The sequence below is a fragment of the Danio aesculapii genome, chromosome 12 (assembly GCF_903798145.1).
Source record: "Danio aesculapii chromosome 12, fDanAes4.1, whole genome shotgun sequence".
Lineage (NCBI taxonomy): Eukaryota > Metazoa > Chordata > Actinopteri > Cypriniformes > Danionidae > Danio > Danio aesculapii.
This window is the reverse complement of record NC_079446.1, coordinates 30,977,225-30,993,112: the sequence shown is the minus strand read 5'-3', so window position 1 is coordinate 30,993,112 and position 15,888 is coordinate 30,977,225. Positions and strand designations below refer to the sequence as shown.

Here is a 15,888-nt window from a genome sequence, read left to right as displayed (position 1 = left end):
AACCGGAAGCTGCGACTGTTATTATTATTATTTTTTTTGTATTGTGACGCAGTTCCTAGAGCAGGCATAGGCAAACTCGATCCTCGAGGGCCGGTGTCCCTGCAGAGTTTTGCTCCAACACTAATCAAACACACCTGAACACCTTAATTAGTGTTTTGAAGATCACTAGAAAGCTACAAGCAGGTGTGTTTGATTAGGATTGGTGCAAAACTAAGCAGGGACACCGGCCCTCCAGGATCGAGTTTGCCCATCCCTGTCCTAGAGAAACAGAGTATTAAATGAGAAAAAAGTGGCCGTGCCTTGTTTTTTCTACTGAGAGCTGATTGGATGTAGTAAAGTCGGCATTTCATTCTGAAAGTTCAGAAAAAGGGTTTGGGGAGAGTTATTACAACCTAACAGACTCCTCCTGGGGTCCGTTCTCCATACCTTGCTTAAATGATCCAAGATGATTCGGCAGATCCTGAATCTTTTAATGTTGATAACTGATCTCTGGCTATTTGGTTCTTCAAACAAGTTTGCGAATCAGATTAAATGTCTGGATGAACTGATCTGAGATCGCTGCGTGTGTTGTGAAGGACAGATCTATCGATCCTCAAAATCATGATCAGCAATGCAATGATTGGCTGACAGCACAGCAGCATATGACATCATCTGATTAATATTCAAATATCCATGTGAGCAAATTTACATAACATTTGTAGTAAACGGTTTGTTAAATATGATTTGTTTTGGGCTGCATGCTTTACACTTTCATGTGTCAAGAGTATTTAGCAATTTATTTAGTTTGACATTTACATTCAAGTTTCTTCATTGCCGTAAGGAATAACTGGCTTAATTAAATAAATTTTGCATCAAAAAAAGCATTTTGATATTGTTAAGACTGTCTGATCGCCCACTGTCTGCAACTTTAGTGAAGCATTAAATCACCGGCATATTAGCTGCAAAACATGTATGTTGACTGCATAAATTATTCCTTTAAAAAAATTTTAAAACAAACAGTCGAATATTGTGCATGTCTATTATTATACACAAATTGTACTAAAGCTGGTACCTTAAAATAATATGCGTTTCTATCTAAAAGTCCATATTAATAAATATTCTCTTTGAACCCCTTGGGGAGAACCACCCCATGACTGTTTATATTTATTTATTTTATTATTATTTTTTAACTTAAACTGAAACTGTATATATTTTAAACTATTTTACTATTTTTCCAAGTGTATTTAATTACTACCATAAGAAAATATCAGCATTCAGAACATACTTTCAGTATTACCTTTGCTTGAAAAGACCTGATATAATCCTGTTTATATGAAATAAACCTGCTTCCGAACAGGTTAGAGCTACCAGAACTGTTGCCATGACAACAATTCTTTGATGAGTTTTGACGAACAAAACGATCCTGGATCGTGTCAAATCATCAATAACCAAATCCAGCGAATTGAGTGATCCACAAGTATGTGAATAACTCAGTTAGCTGGATTTGATTATTGACGATTTGACACAATCCAGGTAAGTTTCATTATTCAAAACTCACCCAAGAGTTGTTTATTCATCCAAGGCTTATTTCATATAAACAGAATTAGATCTGGTCATGTCAAGCAAATGTAATACTAAAAGTATGTATTGAATGCTGACACTTTCTTACAATAGTAACCTCTAGATTACATACACTGGGGAAAATAGAAAAATTTTAAATTATAAGAAATTAAATAAATATAAATATAAAAATTATAAGTTAGACTGTTATGCAATCTACACTCTGAAATAAAAGTACAAAAACTGTCACGGGGGTGTTCTCTCCTCAAAAGGGTTCAAAAAGAACATTAATTAATATGGACTTTTTAGATACATACTTTTTTAAGGTCCCAACCAAGCTTTAGTACACTTTGTGTATGATAATGAAATTTTTTTTATGGAAAGGAATAATAATTGATGCAGTCATGCGCACGTTTTGACCGATAATATGCCAGTGGTTTGATGCGTCACAAAAGTTGCAGACACCTTAACCAATATCAAAATGCATTTTTGATACAAAATTAATTTAAACAGTTATTTATTAAAAACTTGAATAGTTGAATAGGCCTACTGTAAAAGTAAATTCGCTCTAAATGTAAAACTAAATATATTGCTAAAAACTCTTGACACATGAAAGTGTAAAGCATGCAGCTTACAGCAAAGGTGGAAAGTTATTGCGTATCATATTTAACAAACTGTTTACTACGAATTTTATGTCATTTTGCTCACATAGATAACTGAATATTAATCAGAAGATGTCATTACACTGCTGTGCCATCAGCCAATCATTACATTGCTGATCATGATTATGAGAATCGATAGATCTGTCCTTTACAACACACGTAGTTATCTCAGATCAGTTATTCCAGACATATTAATCTGATTCACAAACTTGTTTGAAGAACCAAATGAGCCAGAGATCAGTTATCAAGATTAAAATGTCCAGGATCTGTCAAATCATCTTAGATCATTTAAGCAAGGTATGACAAAAGGACCCCTGCTCACCATTTCTGTTTGTTGTCATAATTCCTAAGATATACATAAGTTAACAAACTAAAACTGGAAGTGCATTTTCAGATTTCAATTAATGATTAGAAGGGCAAACTTTTTCTTCCTAAAGATATTGAACAGATGAATTGTTCACCACAAAACTAGTAATGTGAGCTAACAAAATCATAGGGTTAGTTTTGTGGTGAACAATTCATCGGTTCAATATCTTTAAGAAAAAAAGTTTGAGCTTACAAAATCATACGGTGAGTTTTGATTTCTTGGAGACTTTAAATCAAAATGAACAATCTATTTATTTTGTTGATGATCAGTTAATGAGTGTCAGTTAATATTACTGAAATGAACAAGATTATTAAGATTATTATGTTTGAGCCCTGCAGCTTTAACAACCTAAATATGATTAAAGATCTTGTTTTGTGTCATCAATCCTAAAAACAACCTGACACAATAAATTAGCAGCCACCTGTAAATTCCTGGCCTTGTTAGCACACTGTGGAGCCTACAAGAGGTTAGCAAAACGTTAGAATATACTCTATAAAACCTATAATTTCATTGAAAGCTTCCTTGGGGATTTATGGAGTGCCTGAAGATATTGTTTCATCCTTGTGAAATGAGAGAAAAACAATATTGACTTAGGACAAAATGTAATTCTGCAATTCTAGTTTCAAGTAAAACTCCAAGAAACGTCCATCACACAGATAAGGTGGCTGCTGATAAAGCATTTCTGTTTGTCTTGAAGAAAAAGATAAGAAGTGCATTTAATTAGGACCTCAATATGGTCAATACAGCCTCTGGCACATTTTTTTTCTCTATAAAATCTTGATTAGCATTCTCCGATAACAGCCTTCACTTTAATAACAAGATTGAATTAATAGAAAAATCGCTCCGTTCCTACGAAAAAAAAAAGTTTATACAAAAGCAAGCTAAGCTGTAATGAGTTGTCAATCAAATGGATTGATTTCTTAGAGAGATGCTTCTGCAATCTTTGATTTTGTGCAACGATTTTCCCAGTGCAGGGCATTAATGGACTCAGAGATTCTTAGCAACATTCACCATCTCTTTGGCAACAATGCCCATCTCTCTTATGTGTTTCCGTGGCTGCACCGGATCCAGTGTGAACTAAGCCCACAAATATGCCAAGTTACCATGGTGAACGTTACCACAGAGATGCACATCACATTGGCACGTTGATTCAATCAGTGTCCACCTCTATCCTCCCCTGCAGGGGAATAGCAAATTAAATAAAATGGCATGATGAATACATCAAAGCGGCTTGATTAAAAAGGAAGGGATTAACCAGTGTCTATATATAAAGACTAAGAGACTGAGGAATGATGGGAAAGACAATATCGCAATTTAACGGAATTACACTTATTGCCCTGACTGCAGAAGGGCCATGTAAATGATATTAAGGAGGATAAGCTTTTAAACACCTCTGAGACAGACTGCTGCTCTCACCGCTTCATTGGATTATCTCACCATATCTGATGAAAAATGAGATATTCATGCTTTCATTGTGAAGAGACGTGCACTATTGTTTGTGTGTGCATGTGTGTCGTGTGAATAAGACGCATTTTCACGCCAGCACCTAGCTAAACCATCCATCATCATTGACCTGAAAGCAATCTCAGAATGTGGAAAAAAAAGGCATTTATTTCCCATTGACAGCAGTGTGATCTCAGGTCTGACAGGAACAGTTCAGTGCTGTGTGAGTCTGGCTTTATTTATCCAACTGTGATCGGCCTTTTATCAGAGCCCTGTGGAATAACACCTGTGTCCGTGTCGGAGCTGTGAAACATGTCACATGTGAAGATGACCATCGTTGTGTCCAACTCTCCTTCCGTGTGCCCTTCAGACGGTTGCCGATCCTCACGCTAGTGGATAGACTCCACACAAACTGTTTTGTTCCGATGCTGTGCTTCCTCTTATCTCGAACCAGTGCTCTACAATGACAATGTCATCGTCAGAAGAACTCCCGGTTGAGTATTTGTGCTTCCGCAAGTAAAAGCTTAGGGGGACTTATCTACTCATGCGTGATTACCATTTTAATAGCTTTATTTTCAAGTCAGGCTTTTGTGGTTTTAAAAAGCATGTGAAAGGTAGCGAACTCATCGTTCAACAAAGCTCAGAGTTAATGTATGGCTCCTGAAAGAAAACATATTTATTCTTTGCTGTTCCACTTGATTTTTATATTAAAGCATCTCAATTTTGGGAATTTATTCTGTAGGCACTTATAGTCCTGAATGTAATATCTCTGAAAAAAATTTGTCCTTTTTCATTATTTTTTTTTATAATGCGGATGTGTTTTATGCAATAGAAATGTTAGGGAATTATATTTGTAACAATTTTTGGAGAGTAAAGGAGTCTTCTTAGTTAATTCTACACTCACTTTATTAGGTACACCTGTCCATCTGCTTGTTAAAGGAAATTTCTAATCAGCCAATCACATGGCAGCAACTCAGTGAATTTAGACATGTAGACATGGTCAAGACGATCTGCTGCAGTTCAAACAGAGCATCAGAATGATGAAGAAAGGTGATTTGAGTGACTTTGAAAGTGGCATGGTTGTTGGTGCCAGACGGGCTGGTCTGAGTATTTCAGAAACTGCTGATCTACTGGGATTTTCACACAACCATCTCTAGGGTTTACAGAGAATGGTCTGAAAAAGAGAAAATATACAGTGAGCAGCAGTTCTGTGGGTGCAAATGCCTTGTTGATGCCAGAGAATGGCCAGACTGGTTCGAGCTGATAGAAAGGCAACAGTAATTCAAATAACCACATGGTACAACCGAGGTATGCAGAAGAGCATCGCTGAATGCACAACACGTCGAACCTTGAGGTGGATGGGGTACAGCAGCAGAAAACCACACCGGGTGCCACTCCTGTCAGCTAAGAACAGGAAACGAATGCTACAATTCCCAGAGGCTAACCCAAATTTGACAATAGAAGATTGGAAAAATGTTGCCTGGTCTCGATTTCTGCTGCAACATTCGGATGGTAGAGTCAGAATTTGGCATCAACAACATGAAAGCATGGATCCATCCTGCCTTGTATCAATGGTACAGGCTGCTGCTGGTGGTGTAATGGTGTGGGGGATATTATCTTGGTACACCTGGTTAGTACCAATTAAGTATCATGTCAATGCCACAGCCTACCTGAGTGTTGTTGTTGACCATGTCCATCCCTTTATGACCACAGTGTACATGTCATCTGCTAGTTCCAGCAGGATAAAGCGCCATGTCATAAAGCATGAAAATTGCAGACTGGTTTCTTGAACATGACAATGAATTCACTGTACTCAAATGGCCTCCACAGTCACCAGATCTTAATCCAATAGAGCACCTTTGCGATGGGGTGTAACGGGAGATTCGCATCATTGATGTGCAACCGACAAATCTGCAGCAACAGCATGATGCTATCATGTCAATATGGACCAAAATCTCTGAGGAATGTTTCCAGTACCTTGTTAAATCTACGTCACAAAGGACTAAGGAAGTTCTGAAGGCAAAAGAGGATCCAACCCAGTACTTGTAAGGTGTACCTAATAAAGTGGCCGGTGGTGTATATCGAATTGCTGTGACTGGGACAGAGGATAAACAATATAATTTGTACGTAAATGGCCTCTAAAAAGTAGCTAAATTATGTCAACAATGCATCTTTAAAACAGTTGAAGAAACACCGAATGAAGTTGTTGAGAAGCCAGTTCTTGTTTCTGTGCTGAATTTGATCAGCCTGATCTTGCAAACAAACATCCTGAATAGTGAAGTGGGCATCAGTCAATGTCATTCAACAAATAAAATCATTCTGTTGCGATGCTTACTCTCCCCTCCCTGTCCAAAAACCCAGACAGACAAGTATGAATATGTATTGGCCGTGCAATAATAGAGAAGCCAGAATTTTCTTGAACGGCACTTTTTTTGACAAGGATGCAAAGATTGTTTCCTATAGCAGCTTTAATATCTATCAATAACAGTAAAGGATGTCTGTGGATCAGATTGGGCCTTATTTGTGGAGGGAAAGTTGTCACAGGATCTTGAGAAGGGGAGACAGTGTCTTTGTGTAAATGTGTGTACAATATATGTGGGTGTGTGAATGTGGGTAGCACCCACATCCAAGGCACAAGCTCAGTCTGTTATGTGTGAGCTGTTTGACAGGGAGAAAAAAAATACCACCACGCACATCCCACTCACCGACATGCTTTCCTGCACAAACAAGCTCACCTGCTTATTCCAACTTATATCCACATACCTTGAAAGCTGAAGTATGTGGTGCTGCAAGAAACACCAAGTACAAAAATAAAACTGATTGTTTTCAAACAGGTTTCCCTTTCAACACTCTACCAACTGGTGAGATGAGCAGAGTGCCCCATCCCTAAATTAAAGTTATTGGCCAAGTCACTGTTGCCGTGCGAGGAATGTTGGAATTCTCAAACAAACAGAGCAATGTTTTTATGGGCCCACAAAGATGCAGTGTTTACACTTTTTTTCTGGGAAGTTGTCCCGCTAATTGCCTTCTTTTGGTTATATCGGCATATTAAGCTAGACCGATGTATTCGTAAACTGATTGTTTTCAAACAGGTTTTCCTTTCATCACTCTACCAACTGGTCAGACGAGCAGAATGCCCCGCCCTTAAATTCAAGCTATTGGCTAAGCCACTGTTGCTGTGCGAGGAAGGTTGGAATTCTCAAACAAACAGAGCAATGTTTTGATGGGGCCACAGAGATGCGGTGTTTACACTTTTTTTTCTGGGAAGTTGTCCCGCTAATGGCCTTCTTTTAGTTATCTCTGCATATTAAGCTAGACAGAAGCATTCGAAAACTGATTGTTTTCAAACAGGTTTCCCTTTCAACACTTTACCAACTGGTGAGACGAGCAGAGTGCCCCGCCCCTAAATTTAAGCTATTGGCTAAGCCACTGTTGCCGTGCGAGGAAGGTTGGAATTCTCAAACAAACAGCAATGTTTTGATGGGGTCACAGAGATGTGATGTTTACACTTTTTTTCTGGGAAGTTGTCCCGCTAATGGCCTTCTTTTAGTTATCTCTGCATCTTAAGCTAGACGGAAGCATTCGAAAACTGATTGTTTTCAAACAGGTTTCCCTTTCAACACTCTACCAACTGGTGAGACAAGCAGAGTGCCCCGCCCCTAAATTCAAGCTATGGGCTAAGCCACTGTTGCCGTGCGAGGAAGGTTGGAATTCTCAAACAAACAGAGCAATGTTTTGATGGGGCCACAGAGATGTGTTTACATTTTTTTTCTGGGAAGTTGTCCCGCTAATGGCCTTCTTTTAGTTATCTCTGCATCTTAAGCTAGACGGAAGCATTCGAAAACTGATTGTTTTCAAACAGGTTTCCCTTTCAACACTCTACCAACTGGTGAGACGAGCAGAGTGCCCCGCCCCTAAATTCAAGCTATTGGCTAAGCCACTGTTGCCATGTGAGGAAGGTTGGAATTCTCAAACAAACAGAACAATGTTTTGATGAGGCCACAGAGATGCGGTGTTTACACTTTTTTTCTGGGAAGTTGTCCCGCTAATGGCCTTCTTTTGGTTATCTCTGCATATTAAGCTAGACGGAAGCATTCAGAAAAAAATTACAGACTCTAGCTTTAATTAACAAGCTGGGCGGTAGTCAAATGCGAGTCCTGCTCATTGCCTTGGCCTCCTTCGGGGGAAATATATCCTTTCTCTTTTTCCTCTCTAGCTGTAATTTAACCAACGGGGGCACGATCACTGATGCCAAGCAACGTGTCCTTGAATGATAATGAAAAGCCATGAAGCAGATGCAGAAATGCTAGTTTACAATGTTGTTTACTCTGTAGGCACCTCGAATGTCATAACACATGCACACATATTGAATTTCCTGTCCTCCGATACCAAGTAAACAATGATGCATGAAATCATTTGTTGGTTTGTTTTCATTCGTAGCGTGCTTCTGCTTCTAAAAGCTCTACTGTATCGTCTCCCGGAAAGGGCTGCAAACAAACAAATAGGCTGCTGACAGTCATGGCCGTCATTCTGCCGTCAGTGCGTGAGTCAATGTTAACCAGGCAGTACGTTAAAACTAGACCGCACGACGCTCTCCTCACCTGTTTCCATCACTGTAATTACAGTCTAACCGTGTTTTTCTCTCTTTGCTGTCAGTTTTCAGTCTCTTCCCGGTGTCTTTCAGCAAAACTCAGTCACGCTTCCCCAAGCCAGACAGACAGACATAGAGGATTGAATCTAGGCAGCTGTCACACCGGAGCTGGCATACACTCCAGATGAAACAACATCAAGATCATTCTGCAAAGGGCTTATTTGATGCTTCTCAGCCCGTGCGCTTGTTGTTTCCTTTTGTGAAGCACCATTATCATGGTATGCCTCGTCAAAATTACGTTAGCGTAGCGCAGGAGAGAGAAGTGATCACAGAAGCAGATCTCAGAATTGAGCAATTTTCTGGCGAACGTGCCCAATAAATGGCGTGATGCTGCTGGTAAATGGCGATGAGCCTGTTTGCAGCTTCGGAGGTGTGCTGTTTTCGTATTCGCACATGGGAAGACAACAGTTGTTAGATTGAAACGGGAAAAAATAAAAGGACAACAGAGATGCTAAGAGATTAGTATATGTCAAAAATGCTTTTGCTGGAGGCCAGCTGGGGTTCTCTGTGGCTCTTCTACACACAAATTCAGAGCACATTGCTACTTTGGAAAGAAGTCCCCTGTTTCACATAGATCTTGCAGTAAGAGTCTAGTGAAATGCCGCCTTCTTTTCCATACAGTCCCATAGCTCAGCGGGGATGTGACATAAATGTCAAGACTGTGTTATCTGTGCGAGTGCAGGCACCACTGAGCTCTGGACAGACCCGCCCTGTTATCCCTATTTTCCTTCTTCTTCTTCTTCTTTCTTGTCCTATCACCCCTCCCTTCTTTACTTCCTCGTCTTTTTCCTGCATGGGGCTAATTTATAACATTTTTGGCTATGCTCATTTCAAATGCTGAGTCAATCTGCCTGTGAAAATGACAATGATGGATGGACACATGGATGCAGTATTATAAATGGGTTGGCATGACATATCAAGCTGTGACAGCAGTACCCTGCAGTATGACTGCTTTCATTATTTTTCTGCATCTTGTATAATTAGATAAACACACTTTTTTATGACTACATATTAGTTGAAGGACTTGTACTGATAAAAACAGAATTTGTCATACCACAGGGCTAGTAAAATGCCCATTCTGCTTACTGATTAGACCTAAATGTTCTTTTATGTGGCATAGAGGAAGAAAAGCAATGCCGGTATGAAATTAAAAGGTGAATAAATGACTCAGAAGTCTTCGTTTTTTTCTGACATATACATTTGTGAGCTCCAAATACATCCAAAAATGTTATTACATATAAAAGGTGCTAGAATCTGGCATATTAATATATATATACACACACACATACATACACATACATATATACATACATATATATATATACATACATATATATACACACACACACACACATATATATATATATATATATATATATATATATATATATATATATATATATATATATATATATATATATATATATATATATATATATGCATAATTGCCGCTTAATTCCACTGTGGTGACCTCTGAGATGGAGAATAAACCTAAGGAAAATAAATAGATGAATGAAATCATAATTCCTTTTTTCAGGATTCTCTGATTCATTTAAAGTTGGAACAGTGTGTAAGTATTTGAAATATAATGCTTAAAATAAAATGGAAAAGATAAAAAATGTAATTTAATACATGATAAGGTGTGTTTTTTAGGATTTCTGACACTCACATATAATTTCTATTTCAGTACGGAAATGCTGAAAATTCTTCTTCTTTTTTTGCAGGTGTAAAGAAGGTTACCGTGGACTTCGTTGTGACCAGTTTGTACCGAAGACTGACTCCATCCTATCAGACCCAAGTATGTACCATCTCTCTGTTTACTCTGAGGGAAAATATGAGAGAATACTTTTTATTTTGTGTGCTTAATATCAGGATACAGTGGGAAAAAAATGAATGCGGTTCAGATAAACACAAAGTTATTGAGTAATTTCCATCCCTACTAGCATGAACAACACAATGCCCTTCGGCAACAAAAGGCTTCATGATACAGAAAGCCAAAGATGAGAGAACATAATTTACTTGTTGTTTACTGGTCTTAGTTTTAAAGCCTCTCTAGCAGCAGGTGAGTCTCTTAGCCTCCAGGGCTGAGAGTTCTCCAGCGATTTCTCAGAACCGTGTATTGCTTAAGTAGTTAATTATACCTCTCGCTCTAAGCATTGAAATTGCCATCACCCTACAATACCACACTCTCATGAAAATCAGAAAGCATTTGCATATACTCTTTTTCTCTATGGAAAAGCTGATCTCTAACTCTAGCTTATTGCTTAGCATGACAAATATAGTGTGCAACATGTCCACATAGTCTCCAACACAATGATTCTAACAAGGCTCAGTGTGGCTATAAAATGTTATCAAGTGTCCATTTTTCATGAAGAGTACATTTCCCCTGCCATTAGAAAAGTCCTGAATGAAAGTAATTGCTTTGCTAATTTTAGGTCGATGCTAAAGTCATTAGCCATTTGTGTTCTAGATGAGCTACTGTAGGAGAGCATCTCAGCTTAAAAAAAAGGACAGTTGAGTACAAGTAGCCAACGGGAAGTTCACAGAGAAAGCTGTCAAAAAGACATGTTTGCTTTCTCATAGGTTGCTATCGGAGAGATTTGTGAAACCTCACAAAAGCCTTGACTCATAAACCCTTCTTCCTGTGACTCAACTTTCCGAGAGCTATTATACCAACGTGAAAGGAAGTAGAAGCCTTGGAAAAGAGAAAGCAGAGAAAAGAGCTGTCCGGGCACACCGATGAATCTGCAACGAGACCGTTTCTCAGAATGGCTTGCGTTCTATGAATTGTCTGGCTTTTGGGGAGTGAGTGAGACGGCAACCTAAACTCCCATTTAGTGCACTTTGAGTTGCTGACCCTACTGAGTGGCTGGTAATGGGATCTTTCTGTAGCCTTTCTGCCGGAGCCCACTTTGTGTCCCTGATACTTCTCTTTCATATCTGATTTTTCTCAATGAGAGCATTCATATCCCCGCCATCCATCATGCCCTGAGATGGAGCCCTCATCTCTTGCAGTGCCATCATCTTCTTCGCGGATACACCTACACAGTCCTGCTGGTATTGCCTCCTCCACCCTCCTGTTGACACTGCTTAGCATTAAAGCAATTTTAGGCCAAATCGCCGAAATGTGGGTGAAGCTTTCAGGATCTGTAGTTCTTGTTTTTTGGCAGGTTTTAATCCACCTATCCGGCATTGATGAGAGATGAAGCAGTTTATCCAGATTATGTACTTGAATTACAATCCATTTCTGCCACACAACAAACACAACAGGCTTTGACGCGTCTTAGTGCTCAATATCTTATGTCAAATTACAATTTTTTTTCATAGCTCATTATGCTTAGGGTGTATCTTTATGCCACCCTGTAGAGGGTAATGTTTGTTTTTCAGCATTGCTGGTTTGAGCCTGATGTGTGTGGCCCAGTGCATCTTTATTCACTTAACCCACCAAATGAGCCACAAATCACCCCTCCGGGTGCAGCTTGGCTTTATCTGCCACCTAGTCTTTTGTCCCCTGAGCTTTTTCAAAATCTATCTCTGCTCAACACACTAGCACAAATCATCCGTTGACCGTCGTTTTTGTCTCCATATCGACTGCCACACAAGAGATGCTCCAAAGAGCCTCACTTCTGCTTGGCCTCCACCTCTCTCCAGCTCCTGGCAGAGGAAAACACTGCAGGTCAGAGTCTGCAGATACCCCGCTGCTCAATATTAGGAGTGTTGTTGACTTTCTCCAAATTATTATGCCTGCACTGTGTGAGAGGGGTATTAGAGGAGCGCTACAAACAAAATTGAAGCCGTTTTCTAATCATCAAGTTGTTCTAACGCTGAATGACTTTTGTTCATCCACAAAACACAGCAGGAGACCATTTGTTTCTACTCTTTTGGAGACTGGGGTTTTTAAGTTTAAAAATTATGCATAAATATGGACATGGATTGTGCACTATTTTCAAAGGACTTTTAAAAGACAATTGCTTTTGGAAAAAACAGGGCTAAATTGATGTTCATGAAGGAAGTAGCGTTGTCTAGCTTATGAACAAATCAATTAGATCCTATGAATTGAGTCTTGATCAATATGTTTGTTTAGTTTTATTAAATGTATCCAATTGATTTGTTTGTCAATTTTACTTACTCCGTTCTCAAGTTGTGAATCGATTTTGCAGCAGTTAAAAGCTCACTGGGTGGGGATATTTTAAAAAGCTGGGTTTTCTGCACATAGCTTGAATTATTTTTATAGACCACTCTTTGATAGTTTTAGTGGGGCCTTTTCATTTTTATGATGTGAGCAAAGGAGTGGATATGTTATGGAAATTGGCAAACTTTAAATGAATAGATCAAACGTAGCCATCTGAATTACAATATACTCTTACAGGCCACTTTATTAGGTACACCTTACTAGTACTGGGTTGGACCCCATTTTGCCTTCTTAACTGCTTTAATAGTTGATGGCATAGATTCAACAAGGTACTGGAAACATTCCTCAGAGATTTTGGTCCATACTGATATTATAGCATCACGCAGTGGCTGCCGATTTGTCGGCTGCACATCCATGATGCGAATCTCCCGTTTCACCACATCCCAAAGGTGCTCTATTGGATTGAGACTGGTGATTGTGGAGGCCATTTGAGTACAGTGAACTCATTGTCATGTTCAAGAAACTAGTCTGAGATGATTCGTGCTTTATGACATGGTGTGTTATTCTGATGGAAGTAGCCATCAGAAGATGGGTACACTGTGGTCATAAAGGGATGGCTATGGTCAGCAACAATTCTCAAGTAATCTGTGGCGTTGACATCATACTCAATTGGTACTAACGGGCTCAAAGTGTACCAAGAAAATATCCCCTGCACCATTACACCACCACCACCAGCCTGAACCATTAAAACAAGGCAGGGTGGATCCATGTTTTCTTGTTGTTGATGCTAAATTCTGACCCTACCAACCGAATGTCACAGCAGAAATCGAGGCTCATCAGACCAGGCAACATTTTTCCAATCTTCTATTGTCAAATTTTGGTGAGCCTGTGCGAACTGTAGCCTCAGTTTCCTGTTGTTAGCTGACAGGAGTGGTACCCGGTGTGGTCTTCTGCTGCTGTAGCCCATTTGCCTGCTGCCATGCGATTGGCTGATTAAAAATTTGCAATAACAAACAGTTGGAGAGGTATAGCTGTCCAATAAAGTATAAAGTAGCTGGTGAATGTAGATTAGTGTTGGTGAATATTATACAGCAAAAAGACTATTTAAACATGAAGTCTGCATATTCTGTGTGAATTAATGGTGTAGTTCAGTTTGCTACACAAACACAACATCTGCCTTTTCACTATATGAAGTGGACACGAACACATGACTTGAATGTCCAGAGTTGGCCTGATAGTACCTTCATGTGAAGTTGGCCAGTTATTTGCCAAAAAATGTGGACGTATATACACTGAAAATCAACACATCAAATATAAAAGTTTTGTTAAACTGAAAATTATAACAGAAGTGTTACTAATAGAAAAACGAATGAAGTTGGGAGAAAAATGTAAGAATTAATGACGTTTTTTGAAGCTTTAGCTCCTTTCCTTAGAGTTGCACAAATGATTGGTGAGCATAGTCCTCTGAAGCTCTTTTGGGTGAGTAAATGATGACAGAATATCTGTTTTTTTTTCTGTGAACGATGCCTTTAGTTTGGTTAGTGAAGCTGTTTTCAGAGCGGTGGATAAACCGGGGGTTCAGCCGGTGACTCAAGGGAGACGGATTTCACGACTGGCTTGCTCAGGGGACAGCGGCCTCTCATTTAGGTATTTATCTCTCGAGCATTAGACTATGTAAGTAAGCCGCACAAAGAAGCTTTCGCCTATTGCTCCAACTAACTGAAGGATTAGGATTTGATTCATTTTTGTAGTTCTTCCCCTCAGTCTCTGAGCGACTGACGTTGATTCAGTGCGCTGGGTACCATTCCTCTTCGGCGGGCGTAAATGTCTCCCAAGGGTGACGGGACAGCGGATGGGAGCCTGTGGTTTATGGGAGCCGTACATCAGGACCTTGCTGCCAGGACTCGAGGAATGCATGCATATCCGTGCTTAATGACTTTGTGTGTGTGGCTCATGACAGCACAGCGATTATGACTGGATGAATGTGGCTGTTATTGTGGGCAATCAGAAGCAGCCGCAGCGTGAATGGGCCAAGCAGTGCTGGCAGTAGGGGAACGACAGAACCGCTGGATCATCGCCTGGGCCTTTTGTTTCAGAGAGCTGTGTTGTGTTTTAAAAAATCTCACCCAATCCCACAACACGCTGCGAATTCAATAGGCCCAGAGGAGAGACACTGTGCAAAAAATCTTAGGTAGGAGTATTACCAACAATTCTGCTTACATTAGCATTTAAAACAACCTTTAAGCGATTCCACATCCTTCATTGTGCCCGCGCTATGGTGCCACTGCCAGTAAACAAGGGATCTGTCCTTATTCCCCATGAATATAAATGTAACACTTTTACTAGAAGGGGGTGTTCATTACACCGTTATAATCATATCAATATGAATTTGTATGCATGCTTATAAAAACTGTTATTAAGTGTCATTAGCTCAGTTATGTCATTTTAAGAACAAAATGACATTGTTTGAGATGTCTTTATTTGACAACCTGAAATTACCAAGACAAAAAAAATTGTCATAAATCCGTCCTAAACATGATTGTCAAGAGGTCATTATAATTGTCAAGAATATTTTACTGACCACCCTTTAAAGTCGAACAAACTGAATTTGGATTTTGGAATTTTAGAATTTCTCATTAAATGTGTCAATACTCAGTCAGCTAATGTTTTAACAGTGTCTTTAATTTATTGAAATACCAAATTAAATTTGTACCAATGTATTTGAAGTCAAGAAAAATATTAATGATGCCGTTATCAAATTTATGCCAATTATAATGACCTTTTGACAATCATGTTTATGACAGTTTTATGACATGTTGTCTTCAGGCTTGGATCCCCTTTTGCCTTCAGAACTGCCTTAGTCTTTCGCGGTATAGATTCAACAAGGTACTGGAAATTTTTCTCAGAGATTTTAGTCCATATTGACATGAAAGCATCATGCAGTGGCTGCACATCCATGATGCGAATCTCCCGTTTCACCACATCCCAAAGGTGCTCTAGTGGATAGAGAACTGGTGGCTGTGGAGGCCATTTGAGTACAGGGAACTTATTGTCATGTTCAAGAAACCAGCCTGAGATGATTTACGCTTTATGA

The 15,888-nt window shown here is 39.3% G+C and overlaps 1 protein-coding gene across 1 annotated transcript in view; it reads left to right on the top strand.

Annotated features, from left to right (window-relative positions):
* nrg3b (neuregulin 3b) overlaps positions 1–15,888 on the top strand; it is a 304,468-nt gene that overhangs the window by 254,285 nt on the left and 34,295 nt on the right. The window contains exon 3 of the mRNA XM_056470054.1: positions 10,387–10,460. Coding sequence (XP_056326029.1) covers positions 10,387–10,460 — 74 coding nt within the window. The remainder of the gene's footprint in view (positions 1–10,386; positions 10,461–15,888) is intronic.